The following is a 14362-nucleotide window of genomic DNA, read 5'->3' as shown; positions in this document are numbered from 1 at the left end:
CAAGCATATTGACGGCCATTTTGAAAAATAAATTAAAAGTGATAACACCAAAAAAACTGCCACCGCTCACAAAGCTATCACACATTTTCCAATTCTAGATGTGTATACCTTGCCAAATATCACTATGAACACTGCGCTTTTCGATCATTTGATACCGGTGGCCCAATTTTTGGACCGAAGCTGGTAGCCTAAATGTAGATGAAACGAGACGGAAAGGGATGTTTTATAAATCATTTGGATAACAGTAAACACCTTCATGAGAGGACATTCGAATGTATGCGGCCGACAGTGAGAATGATAGTAAAGTTCTATGAATTGCTTCAAACTTTCAGTCAAATACTGAGAAACTTAGATGTGCAAGTTTCTTTTTCACATGAGCTAAAGAAAATGTAAAGAATTCTTCGAACCAAGTGGCACAATTGTGAACCGTTTTGATTTCTTGTGCAATTTTCTCAAATTGCGTCACTGGTTGTGAAATAATATGCAATATTGGGCAATTTAAAACTACATCCAATGAACATTTATTTAAAAAAAAAATGGTGAACTGTTGTCCATGAGATCAAAGGTATACTGAAATAATGCAAGAAAAAAGTGCAAAAAATGTAGATAATTGTCAAGTTTCATGAGTTTTATCATTGGATTTATGCACAAGTCTTGGATCAAGTCAAGTAGATGCATTGTTGAGTATTGATGGGTTTACAGATCATATCTTTGAACCGTCAAAAAGGCTGCAAGTTGTCCATTAGTTATGTGTAGGTTTTTCCCACAACCTGCCTGCATGCTTTAACAATAACATTTCTTCCTCTTTTTTCACAGCAAAATAATAAAACTCATTATATCGTAACCTGATCCTACAAAATTACTTTGAACACACCAACGCAAGTTTTGAGTCGAATGTGAATCCTCAATTATTGTACACATCAAGAGAAAGGTTTTGAAAAGCTGTGTTATTCCTCATTCGAAAGCCTAAGGCGTAGGACTGAAATGACAATTTGTTATAAAAAAAAGTACTTGTGCCAAAAGAAAGTAAGTCTCTAGGTACAGGTTACAGTGTGTGACTAACTATTAACTCTGATATTTCACAGGTTGTGTTTTACAGATTGCCGAGTCATCATCATCTTCATGTCGTGACGTAACACTTTCAACAAGATGGCATCATCATTAATCCATTATTCATGTTTTTGCTGTTATCTGTTCAACCGTATTGTGTACATTTTTTCTGGCCTTTACCAGAAGCTCATCACTAAGCCGTGGATTCACTTTGCCGTGTTTAACAGCAGTTCTTTCATCTCATTAAGTATACCCCCAGTTATTTTTAGATTTCAACAATTTCATTCTGTGGTCCTTTCGAAGAATCCAGAGAAAGTCTTAAGATATCCTCGTATACTCTTCACATTATATGGGCCTTATTATTGGGCTGGCTGAAAAGGAGATCAATAATTTCAGATCACCGATTTGTTTTTGATCTTTTTATTTCTGATGTTGATGTACGTGATTTATAAATGAGCCATGATCATGTTCTTCAATACCAGTATTCATGGCACCAGTCTACAGTGACCCTATCATTTCTCTCTATACTTTGAAGAGCTTTTCCATTCTTGATACCCTTGGCATTTTGTATGGTCCATGGTCTGTACATGTACATGTCACCTTGCATGATTGATTCTTTATGCTTCAGAGCCACATCCTTGACTTCCTTGTCATCCGCCTGATCCAAATTATGTCTTCTTTTTCACCTTGCAGCCTGCGTTTGGATTTTTTTCTCAGCGTCGAAATGTGTTTTCTTTATATAGTATGCTGATTACTGCATAATAATTATCATGATAAGATACACTCACAAATATAAGCTATCTTTTACGTAAAAATTAACGATTCTTCACTGTTATTTCTTGTCTTTGTAGACGATTAAGGAGACAAGTATAAAGGCTGGTTGTAATTTCTCTTGTAAATATTACACAGAAGTACTATTTAATGTCTTCATTAAACACGAACATGAGTTGTATACTTACAGCAACCACGTTATTTGTGTGATTTGTGTAATTTTTGTACATCCTATACCAAGCACAAATGTGAACAAAGAACATGATGTCGAATAACAACCAAAGCAATATCACAATTCTGTATTCTGTATAACACACCATTTTGGGTGCAGAAATTTCCAGTGACGTATTTTGGTACCCTTTTATGGGAATTTCAGATAAATACATATGTTGGTTAGATTTACAGATTGTGTAATTCATTGCGTAATTTGCGTCACGAATGTTTGGAATGTATAGGGATTGGATAAGTAAATGTATATATTGGTCTTGCTAATTTATTCATGGTGTATATCTATCATGCTAATTGCCTAAGGCTATATAATTAACCTCTAAGATTTTATAAATATATAGAGTTTTGGTTAACACTTAATGACGGAAAAATGAGGTGACACTAAGTAAATACTTTGATAGGGACATAAGAAATGCGTATGGATGAATTCACTTTAACACTAACTATCAGATGTTGCTGTAACAAGGTTGCCAAAGTATAGCGTGGTGGATTATAATAGAGTGAAACAATAGTGTATTTTTGCATATTGTAGAATAATAATAAAAACAAAATATTGAAAATCCGTGTCCTATTTTTTTCTTTTGTTGATTTGTAATTGCTAACAAATGTTTTGTTTGCAATTGGAAAAAGTTTTGATCGCTTTGAATTAGTTTTATTTCTTCTGAACATGTAATTTTTAGTCGGTATTGCATGAGAGAAAGAAAAAAGTATCGAATGACATGTTCTTTGAAAGATAAAATTGCCGAGTTATGTATCTTCTGATCCGAAGGAAAATAATAGTATTGGCACAGGTTTCTCTGGAGATCACCAAAACTTAGTGTATCATGTTTTTTTACATTTTAAAGGTTTGGTTAAGGAAACCCACGTAATGTCTCAAAGAAAAATGTTTATAAAAGAGACAGTATGTTTACATTTGACGCGGCAACCATAGTTTGCCGTGCCTAGTATAGCCAGCAATGAAAAAGGCGGGAAATGCGATTAAAGAGTCACAATAGGTGATGTCAAACAAAATGGGATATTTTTCAAAAACCCATTTTGCTAACATAACAGTGTCCTTGCTTGTTCCCAGTGGGCCAGCATCGTGTCCTCTTCGTTTCTTTCTGACTCACTGACTGACTGACTGTCACGTGACTTAGACTGCTTGTAGATTGGTGAAGAGAACCGGGCAGTGCTATTGTATAGGATTACCCATAACATCAATTTGGTAAAACCAGTCCATTGTGTAGACCAAGTGCCTGAAAAGACTTCTAGTGAATAGCTATTCTGAATCAATTGACTAGAACTTTCTGCTTCAACAGACTTGTCTTGTTAATTAGTAGTCCGCCTACAGGTGTAACGCAGGTGATATCGGCCGGGTACACACTGTCGGGTACTGCTCGGTGCACGGTACATCCGTCCACTCACCGCATCTCTTGATCACGGCGCAGTGTTCATCTCCTTTTTTATTAGGCTCCCTCGAATCCCAATTCCTGTAGTCTACTTTGGTTGTCCCCTCTTGGCACACCCAAACGCCTTTGAAAAAAACAGAAAAACATGACATTAAAACAGATTTAAGTTGCAAGGGGAAACTTGTAATGCAAAATTACACTTGTTAATGTTTATGTCCACAATTCGATGAATTTTGTCTTTTGGTTTACTGTGTACAATCATTTGAATAATTCAACCTAAAGTTTACCATATACCTGTACAACGTATTTCAATATACATGTACATGTGTTTCTGAAATTACAACTAAATGAACTGTTATTGTATAAATTATTTGTTGGAATTCTCGGATGCATAGGCCTACCTTCAGTTTCAAGATCGTTACAGTTAATCCAAATTTGCGGTTGCAGATCCTCGAGAAACTCCGTCTCCTCGTCAGAGTGGGGGACGACCATCACCCCTCTCATTGCCAGGCAAGCCTGCTTCGCCTCGTGCCAGGTATGAGACTGGCTCGTGGTGACTTTGTAGCACCTTGCCCCCCACTGGATCCAGGTTGGAGGACACGCCCCTCCGATGGACGCCACACATGTCCCCTCACCGGCACCGCTTTGAATCACTGTGAACACAATCAGTAGCAAGCATGCAGAGCATTTCATAGACACCATCATGTCGTACACTATGTTCTGGTGTAGACAACAAGTACCAGAACCTGTTTTGATGAGAGCTAGTAACCGGCTTGATCAGGTCTGAAGTCGCCTGCTCGGATGAAGATCACTCAATCCTCCAGTGAATTACGATGGAGGCCAAGCGTGTTCAAGTCGCGGGTTCCTGGGATGAAAAATCAATCCAGGGTACATTGGCTTCTCATTTCCATGGTACCCACTGCTCGGTGATTGGTTTTAAATGATCAAGACATTGTTAAACGAAGGGGAGTCGATCGGACAAGTGACATTGTGATCGTTATGTGTGTGGTTATTGTCATTTTCAAGTCAAGGAGGGCCATTTAATAAATTCAGAATCGATAGTAAACTTCAAAGAAAATTATAGATTTCAAGTACATTTTCCAAAGAAGCCATCTATATTATGCATCTTTCCTTTTCATAGATAATACAACGATACCAACTATCTCCATAAAAACAGTGAACTTGACATTTCTTGCGAGGCACTTTTCTGGAAAATAAAATAAAAGATTTAACCTAGGTGGTCGATGTCTACATAAACTGAAAGGCATCGAACTGTTTTCCCTCTACATTTTGTCTTTTTGAATTGAAATGTGTCTGAGTGAATTCATTTTTGCTGTATCCTAATGTTAAATAATGGTGTAGTTCCCTCAGTGGTTGATGAAGACATGTATTATAATTTTGCACAATAAAGTGTGTAAAATACAGATGCTTTATTTTAAGTTTAGTAATGTATGCAAATGATGATGTGGACAGAAGCCTATTTGGACTATAATTATATCTTGAGGTTCGCATGTTATGCGAGGAGTTGCACTGTTTTTCGTGTTTTGGGGTGGAGATTCGTAAAGCACTCGAGTGGTGTATCAGTGAGATATAATTCAAGTCGTCCTAAATTCCCTTCATAAAAGCGCCTGTAACATGGCATTTGCCATTGGTTGCGTTACATCATCCAAAATATGTGAACAATTTTTTTTTCCCCACCTGATGTCGGTAGGTAATTATAGTTATCTGTGTATGATATACCATGTGCTTGTTATCTTCGTTACATGTTTGACATTAGCTAGAGCCGAGTTGTGTTGTCCCTTAAAATAGCCATGTGCTACAGATAAGAGCGCACATGTGGTTTTGAAATTTGAATGCGTCGTTTTCCCACAGCAGTAAGTTCGTTATCTTTTGTGCTGTCAGCAGTAATTTGTTTTTTCTTGCCACCTTGACCGTGTTGACGAAATTTAGGTCATTTGTCCCATGATTTTACGCAATGGGGTCAATTTAATTAGGGTAGTATCGACGTCGTCTTCGACTTCGACTCCATACCGTGGTTCCATAATTATTTTCAAAGCCTTTGGTCATGCGAACGGGCTCAGTATGGGGTCAAATCGCTGGTATACTGAACATCATATCGTTCTAGCTTGAGGTAAAAAGTTAAATTAGGCCTACTACTTTCAATGGATTTGAACCTCCATTATCCATGTATATATGGAGATCAATGGTTTGAACATTACTGTTCTTGATGTAAATTCAAGCCGAAGCCGTTGAACGTCCGAGTTTTGTCAAATGACCTAAACCTGCGTTCAGACTCGCACAACGCGAGACCAGGTCAAGGGCGGATCCAGATTTTAGGGGGGGGGGTCCCCCAAAAAGTGGGTCAAAAAAATTATGGCGTGGGGTTCGGGGCCCGCTTAAGGGCACCGAAAAATTTTTGGATTCTAGATGCTCTGTGGTGCGATCTTCTGACCACTTTTGAATGTTTTTTTTTGAGGAAAAGATGGTGGTGTACTCATTGCCTGCGCTGCCTTTATTGCGATGTTACATAAAAAACAAAAAAATGGTTTCGTTTTTTTGGGGGGGGCCATGACTCCCTTTGGGCCCCCCCCTGGATCCGCCCTTGGACCAGGTGCGTTTTGACGCGCGCGTTAAGGTTAGATACGTCTGCGGAGCTAGTCAGACGCGCAACGGCGCCCTATATGACGCGCGTTATTTAAATACACATGTTGTGTGCATGTGACGACCATCAACGGTGACGACCACAAGAGCGCTAGCCTTGACCAAGGCTATCAGCTTGTTCCCATACGAGCTTGTTCCCGCTACCGCACATCGCGCGCGCCGCGACACAATCACTAGTTGTACTATACCATTAGCCTCAACGACCCTTGCGTGTGCTTTGTGTGCAAGAACGTACGCCCTACACACACTTCCGCAAACAGCCGTACAGTATCTTCCGCCTCGACTTACTGTACGGCTGTTTGCGGAAGTGAGTGTGGGGTGTACGTACATGCACACAAAGCACACGCAAGGGTCGTTGGGGCTAACGGTATAGTACAACATTGTGTTGCTGCGCGCGCGGTGTGCGCAGCCGATAGCCTTGGTCAAGGCTACAAGAGCGCTAGCTAGCTGCAGCAAGTACAAGAGGTTTTAGAAACATTTTACATTTAGGCCTTGGCCTGTAAGTTTCGGTAGTCAAACATGCTGCGGTTTTTGGATGATGGAAGCTGTAGAAGGAGACTGAGTTATCAGGTGAATAATGTTGTTTGATCTGATCGTTAGGTAATAAAATCGATTTTAAAAATTTAGGCTGGGTGTTGTTAGTGTTTAAGTTGGTGTTAGTGTTTTTATCCATTTTTCTACATGTATTTAGGATATGCCAGAAAAGATCACCGGCTTCTTGCCGTGTGTTGCCGTAACTCATCCGCCGATGTATCCACCTTGTCATTATGCTGATGCCTTGGGAGGGATGTCCTCCCTTTCCTCTGGTTACGGCAGAAAACTACAGTGACGGTGTCTGTTTTCTCTGCCGAGAAGTTCCCGTTCCGATCAGATCAAAATGAAGGCCTGAAGCTGCAAGATGCTGTCAAGCGTCCGGAGAATTACGCTGCGTTTTCATGTCAGCACGATCACACGTACGCCACTTCTAGTGTGGATGCTCTTTCGCCAACTACAGACCTACAAGCCGGCCTACAAAAAGTGACGAAGTTAAAGAATGACAGGAAGAAAACGAAGAAGGAGGCAAACTATTTGAGGCTGAAAAACCAGCGTCTTGTCAGAAGGCTGGCAGCTCTGAAGGAAAAGATCAAACATCTGGAAGAGAAAGAGCCGAAAGACGTCCTGATGGGTCTGGAATATCCAGACTGAAGCTGGAGCTTCTAAGACGTGACGTCCTGCGGAAGACACGCCACGCCACGCCTGAACTCGGGAGTTCGCCTTGCGTCTTTACCACTACTCCAAGGCAGCGTACAAGTTGGCGCAGTCGCACTTTGTTCGCCCTGCATTCAGTCAGAACCGTACTCAGATGGCGTGCTGCCACGGATGGTCCAGATCCAACGCGCGTCACCACAGATGCCTCTAGTCCGACGGTGATTGAGTCCGAGTGCTGCGATTCGACAGGAGATGATTTTTGTTTTTATTAAATTGTATACTAATTTCAATGTATAGTCCTTCTCTTAACTTATTGCAGTTTCCCAAATCTTATTATAGCAAGTTTTGAACCCAAACGTTCACACTCTAACTCTGTTTCTAAATAGCCTTGTGTAACCTGAATAATTCCTGCAGACCCAAATGGATCTCTGAGAATAATGGTGCATCTGACAACTCTTTAATTTGGCGACAGTCCAGTTCCCGATGAAAGTTGAAAGCCTTGATTACAAAGTGATCTTATTGTACGAATTTAAGAAAAACTAAATGCAGTTTAAAAATATGAAATGGACTGTTAATCTCACTTTAGTGGAGTTTTGAGTTTCCCCCTATATATTTTCAGTTTGGTCGATTGAACTCTACACAGCAGCCTCAATAGATTTGGATCTGTGGGACCGAAAGCATATGACCATTCTTTATTTGCTGATGTTAATCATCTCATGACAATGAATGGAAGATGCTTCATCCTGACTGTCAAAATGATAACACTTTCGTGCGTAAAAAAAAACCGTTTAAAATGGTGTTTCTGAAACGCCATTTCCCGCGTCGAATAAGATAATTGTGATCTGTCAAATCCATTTAAATGTCAGATTGACTATAGATAGTTAGTACATTTTATCCGTTCACTGATAATTCATCGTGCAGTTGGAAAGATTAAACTTTCAAAAGCACCTCATATGAAACTTTGTTAGAGGCAAAACAAGAAGTGTTCAACTTTCTATCTGAAATGACAGGCTGACTATATTCGGAACATTCTAACAGTTGAGATAACTCTAGCTCCAGACAGCACTCTGATAGTCACTGAGATAAAAACTGTCAAACCACGCAAGTCAAACTGCATAAAAGGCCTCAGATCTTCTCTAGTGAAGCACCATTTCCTGGATCGAAGGGAACCAATCGCATCGTTTTGCGAGAAGCTAAAAAGATTAATCATGAAGGCTTTACTTCTGACGATGGTTGTGGCGACCATTTGCCAGCTGGCGTTCGCCGCGTGTCCGGAATCTGATGGGGATAGACCATGGTAAGATAGCAGGGATCTTCACCACAGAAACTACATGTAATTCATATCAAGCTAGCTTAATTATTAAAGTAAGCCAAGAAAATGTCAATTTAAAGGGGAAACGAGCAAAGACTCGCTAATGTGAAGAGTTTCAAGTCGTATGCATCATCAGATTTAGGCTGGTATGTGTGACTCACTTCCAGTATTTATCGAATAAACAGCACAATACTGACCGTTTGGTTCATCAGAAATTTGTTCGCAATATATAGCTCTCGAAGACTAATAATGCATTCACCGTAGACTGTCGTATGCAGTCTGTAACCCAGACCAAAACACATGGGTTATATAAATGAATGACTTTCAGTTAATAACACAAATTGACCCTATAAAATGCTTGGTAGTTTTGGAATGATTTTGAAGTCATATTTTCATGTTATTAAGACGAAACCTTGTTTACCCATGGAAATACACATAGGTCCTGTCCGACCTATGGTAGATTCACTTTTGGTACAAAAGGGTTTTTCCTCCTTCGTTGTCTAGGCGCGAGTCGGGTTGCAGCTGTTACCAAGTCGTGCTGACCCCGAGCACTTGGACCGAAGCACGTGATCACTGTGCCAAAATGCTGCCTGGTGCCCACCTGGCCACCCTGACCAGCAGGAGTGAGATCTCAGATCTACTGTGGAACGTCATGGGGCATGATGTGGACCTATCACTCTGCCCCAGCTTGTTCCACTGGATTGGGTAAGTTGTCCCTTTTTGACATCAGTTTGTGATTCATCAAGGCACTGCGTTCATCAAGGCCTTGCCCCCATTTTGCCTGAGGAAGGGGAGGGGTTCATCAATGCGATCATCGAGGCCTTTTTTGCCCCCTTTTTTCTGGGGAAAAAGGGGGGGTTGTTAGCCAACCGCACCCCCACCCCGGATTCGCAAATTCCACAAAAAACTGCTCCAGATCTGATTTTGCCATAGAGCTATTTAGCTCTATGTATTTTGCCGACCTTTATCATGCTGCCACCATTTAAGTCATGTTCCCGTGTTTCCATACTGAATGATAATTTTGTGCGAAAAGGAACCAGACTATTTTTTGCCTTCCAGCCTCTCTTTGGTCACGTTGATTTGAATGGGAACTTTGAACAAATAAAGATGGCCCTAACATGATCATTCGGAGTACAGTACGTGAAATCTCTATAAGTCAAACCTCAAGGGAACAGGTTCAAAATTTGACTTGAGCTGAGTTTTGAATTAAGCAGGGTTGTAATAATGGATTGAGTTGGGCTGTGGTTTTGAGTTATCAGAGTTTGGCTTATCGAGATTTCACAGTATTATGATGCATGCAATCCTCTCGTCAAATTTCTGAATTTGTTTTCAGAGTCACTGATATCGGTCATGACGACATCTTCACGCAAATCGATGGAGCCACCTACGAGAATTGGGTCCAGCCGTTCGAGCCCCACCACAAACCGGATCAAGATGACTGCGGTGCCATGCATCCGCACGGGGGCAGCTGGTATGGGGAGCCCTGCTCCTTCCAACACTGCTTTGTGTGTGAAGTGGGCACCATCTAGTAGCCTATCTCCAGGGCAGGCCTGGCCGTTGCCGATCTTAAAATTAATTTCATCTATGGTTAGTCTTATCACTGAATGATGAAAGTGGAGTGATTAAAACAAAAGAGAGACCAAATTTTTTTTTGGAGACTTCTTGATAATTGTTCCTATCCACTGATCATGATATCGATTATCCAAAGTGTTGGATCCATTGCTAATGCTATGTTTCTAGTTCTACAGATACTGATCCATACGTGACCTTGGGGTTAAGTTTGGCACTCCATAAGATGAAGATGTTACAACGTTAGAATACTGTAAAAGTTGATTATGGGGAACGTGCGTGGTTAGAATGACCATGGAGGTTGGAAATGACTAAGCTACTGAGTGGTTTCTAGTTGTTATGTTGCAGCTATAAACATTGTCTGATGGGCTTAGACGGTATACGTGTTCCAAAACTACAGCAGTTTGTATATGCCGCCGCGAAATAACTGCAAGTTGTGGATGTCCGATTTATTGCTAGATAAATCAAGGTTAGATCATAATTAAGTCGTGTACATTCTGAACGCTAGTTCTCGTCGTAAGCCTAAATGTAGGATGCTCGTTTCCCCTATAATCAATTACCGAGTGTTAAATTTAAAGCCTGTTTTAATCTTGCCGAGTCGCCGGCAGATCTTCTTTGTTTTCTTAAAAAGAAGATTGATGCTTTTGCCGCACTAAACTACTTGAAATAAATCATAATAAATACGTAATTATTAAATAAATGAGTCTTCAAACTTAAATAATTTGAGTAGTTGTGTGATTCTTTAGTGCATGTTGAAACATTCAACTCGCGGAGGAATCCCCCAAATTGAAAACTGGCAAAACGTACATTACGTCTGCGCCGCATCGGCGATCTTGCGATTGAAATAGCGCCCTCCATAATATAATGTGATTCAAGATGGCAGCCTCCAGTGCGTCAACGCAAGCCGCTAGGCAAGTGTGGAAGATGATTGTGTCTGGTAAACGGTTCGAAAACGTCCTCAGTAAAGTAAGAATACCATTGGTAATATGTTCAAAATCCAAGGAGGCAATAGTGCCAATTAATTGTTGATAATGGCAAAGTACGTGGAAAAGACCACCGCTAGCGGCCGGGGGGGGGGGGGGGGCATGGGGGGGGGGGGGGGGGGTCACGGGGCTGGAGTGGAGGGTGGAGTTGAATGGGGTGGGGTTGGGTGCGATCTTGTTTAGGTGGTAAGATTAATTTTTGACTACAGTGCTTTTAGTCAAGCACTGGTTTTGGCCAAGATAAATCGGGCAATAATTATAGGCCTAATCATATATTATGAATTGAACATGTTGAATTGAATATTTATAATCGTGTATTTTTCAGGTAAATATAACATCAGCGAGTCCCGGGCAATGCAGCTGTGAGTTGACGGTGGCAGAGGAGCAAGCGAACCGAAGAGGTTCGCTTCATGGAGGATTTGTTTCCACGTTAGTCGACACACTGACTACGGTAGCTGTCCTATCCTCACCAGCTGGGGTGCCAGGAGTCAGTGTGGAACTAAGTGTGAGGTAGGTAAATTTACATCTTCAATGATTTCTTAACACTCCATTCTGTCTGTTAAGTGTACTCCTTTATACATATGCTATTAAATTTTTAAGTGAGCTGTGACTTGGGCTTCTATCCTTTTTGTTTTTGACTAACTATGTTCCAACCAACTTGCAATGGAGTTGTGATAGACTTGTTACTGATTCGATTGCTTGTGTCCGATTCAGTGGTATCTGCGTTTACTAAACAAGGTCCCATTTCCGGAAGCTGCTGAGTCAACCTCCTCCCCAGTGCTTACTTTATTTCCATCCTCGTTTCCAATAGTAAGCCCTGGACAGGAAACTTTCTGCCTGTATCCTGATTCGATACCGCAATTGGCTAGTAATGGATTTTTATCGTGTACTTGGTGGTGTTATTCACAATGTGCAGTACGTGTTTTCGAGATCATCCGTCGACGCCTTCTAGAAAATAAGTCATTTCCTTTCCAATTTGTTCATATTAATATGAAATGTGATACTGCATATTGTCTCAATAAGATCGTAACAGTTTAATTTAATAAATTGTGTTTTCGTAACTCACGCCATGCTCGCGCTGCAACGCATTGACTATGTTTTGACCCCAGACACCGCATACAAAAAAACGCTAATGTAATGCACATACAGGCACCCGACTATTCCTCATTTGCATACGTGTTAAAAAATCCTGCACATGCAAATGATCCAATACCAGGGTGAGAGAGCAGGTAGTGGTGGGCGCGTACTGCTCGAAACCCTGGGGACGAGGTCGCTCCTGACTGCTGAGCAAATAACTTTTTCTTAACAAGTTCACAGCCAAATAATCTGAGAACCATCTTTCTTCGTTCGTTTTTTGCCGGACAGCTTCTTAAAAGCAGCAAGAATCGGAGACCAGCTGACTATGGACGCGGAGGTCATCAAAGCCGGTAAGAGTCTAGCATTCTCAAAGGCAAACCTCTTCAATGCTAACGGCGACATCATTGCTCAGGGGAATCACGTCAAACATGTCGGCAGGAAGAACACTGTCGAAGACTTCATTGATCTGGACGAATAATTTCATCTGGAAAGGGTTAGGTGCGTAAATTGCTTCTTAATAATTATGGAGTGATGGTGGAAGAGCGTGATTGGGCGTGAACTTGTTGACTGGAGACCTGAGCCTTTCAAAAGAACCAACACACCCTCAAAGCTTCTGAAATTGCCTGCGATTGCTAAGGACTTCCTGCATGAACAAGTGTGGTAACCATTTCGAGAGCACCAGTGGGGGGACACAACGGATGCGCATTCTGGTTCGCGAGTGTACAACCTGCAGTACCAGACTAATTTTATTCTGAATGTGCTTAGACCTGTATTGTCTTCGCACAAGCGTCAGGCGCTTCAGTGATTCATTCAAAAGACCCTCCTAGTGATCTCCTGAACTCTCCCTTTGTTGTCGTTGAGGGGGCACTTGTGCACGGAGTCCGTGCAGTTGATGATCCTACCTTTTCTGCACTCTGATTGGCTAGTTCACACATACATGAGCAGGTGTACTTGTTCTACATAACCCCCGAGGACAGACACACAAAGGGAGAACAACAGATCCTTTCAATCCTCGGGTGTTGGGTCTGTTGTTCAAAACGGTCCACAGTGGTAGGTTTGTGTGCTTGGTCAATGGGAGAGTGTTATATCACAGGGACAAAGGAAAACACAAAGCATTGTCCTCAGGAGTATAGTAAAACAAGAGTGTGTGCATACGGCAGACAGCTGGATAATGGGATAGGAAGCTTTAATGTTGGATTGGAGACCTTACCTCATAAAGGGCAGGTAACCCCTTCAAGATGTCTATACCATCCTTGGTGTGCTGGATGACATTTCTTTCCGTATAGTCTGATTGGTTTATTTCTGAGATATGCATCTATGCAGAAAGTGCAGTGCTCGTGTGTGTTTATGTAAATTAAGTTGACCGATGCCAGAGGTCATCAAAACAGTCACATTATTATCGATCCCTGATTCTATGTAATGTATTGAGACAGTGTTCTACTACATCCACATGGTAGCAGTCTTTGTTGGCTCCCGATGAAGACAAATTATAGTTATGGTGCTACTTCCTGAACAGTTGCCGGTCTTTAATTTCCTAATTTTTGGATTTACATGTATTTGGGAGATAAGAATGGCAAGCTGGCCTGAAGTATTAACCCTAACTTCCAAAAAGGCACAATTGTGTTTGAAGTCTTATTCCATAGCTTCCTTTGGAATAGATCCTTCGTGTATGTTTCAATAGCATTTTGTATAAATGCCATAACTTTTACATCTTCTAAAGGATTAAATAAATTCAGTGTCGCAAAAGGTTTGTCTACGTGTACTGAACTCTTCAAAGTCTTCAGCCAACTTTAAAGACTTAAGGAGTTGGTTCCCCATTGCTCTGAGTATATTATTGACTGGAAAGACAAGGAAAAATTTACAAGAACACCACTTCTATGCGTTTATATTGTTCTCATTTATTTCTTTTTCAACAAATAGATCTTCACATAATCATTCTTGATCAACAGGTTATTACAGGTCGGAAACTAAACAGTGTCTTTCTTCAGTAAAACTTTTTTTGCACAGATGTTATACATTGTAATTTGTAAGATCGTTACATCCCTGGCATGTTGTAGTTACGGGTATTCCAGAGCATTGCTGTATCCAATTAAACCAAACCTCACTTTGGATGTCAAAAGGTATCGAGTATCTTG

The 14362-nt window shown here is 41.0% G+C and overlaps 4 protein-coding genes across 4 annotated transcripts in view; 3 read left to right on the top strand and 1 right to left on the bottom strand.

Moving 5' to 3' along the window:
• Nucleotides 1-2609, top strand: part of LOC119728435 (otoferlin-like) — a 90375-nt gene extending 87766 nt beyond the window's left edge. The window contains exon 49 of the mRNA XM_038200667.1: nucleotides 1744-2609. The gene's annotated coding sequence lies outside the window, so the exon portion shown is untranslated. The remainder of the gene's footprint in view (nucleotides 1-1743) is intronic.
• Nucleotides 2610-3035: 426 nt separating this feature from the next.
• On the bottom strand, nucleotides 3036-4195 carry LOC119728436 (lactose-binding lectin l-2-like). Its single transcript, XM_038200676.1, has 2 exons — nucleotides 3839-4195; nucleotides 3036-3561 (listed from the first exon to the last, which is right to left on the bottom strand). The coding sequence occupies exons 1-2, from the start codon at nucleotides 4140-4142 to the stop codon at nucleotides 3374-3376; spliced, it is 492 nt and encodes a 163-aa protein (XP_038056604.1). The 5' UTR covers nucleotides 4143-4195; the 3' UTR covers nucleotides 3036-3373.
• A 4299-nt stretch (nucleotides 4196-8494) lies between these two features.
• On the top strand, nucleotides 8495-10127 carry LOC119727959 (C-type lection lectoxin-Enh3-like). The gene is made up of 3 exons (XM_038200040.1): nucleotides 8495-8583; nucleotides 9103-9303; nucleotides 9932-10127. The coding sequence occupies exons 1-3, from the start codon at nucleotides 8495-8497 to the stop codon at nucleotides 10125-10127; spliced, it is 486 nt and encodes a 161-aa protein (XP_038055968.1).
• An 886-nt stretch (nucleotides 10128-11013) lies between these two features.
• LOC119728432 (acyl-coenzyme A thioesterase 13-like) lies at nucleotides 11014-14346 on the top strand. The gene is made up of 3 exons (XM_038200664.1): nucleotides 11014-11133; nucleotides 11476-11660; nucleotides 12516-14346. Exons 1-3 carry the CDS (start codon nucleotides 11044-11046, stop codon nucleotides 12703-12705), a joined length of 465 nt encoding a protein of 154 aa, XP_038056592.1. The 5' UTR covers nucleotides 11014-11043; the 3' UTR covers nucleotides 12706-14346.
• Nucleotides 14347-14362: the final 16 nt, after the last annotated feature.

Source organism: Patiria miniata, unplaced genomic scaffold, assembly GCF_015706575.1.
Source record: "Patiria miniata isolate m_02_andy unplaced genomic scaffold, ASM1570657v1 HiC_scaffold_20, whole genome shotgun sequence".
NCBI lineage: Eukaryota > Metazoa > Echinodermata > Asteroidea > Valvatida > Asterinidae > Patiria > Patiria miniata.
The sequence above is the reverse complement of the archived record's forward strand: the minus strand, read 5'-3'. Positions and strand labels throughout refer to the sequence as shown.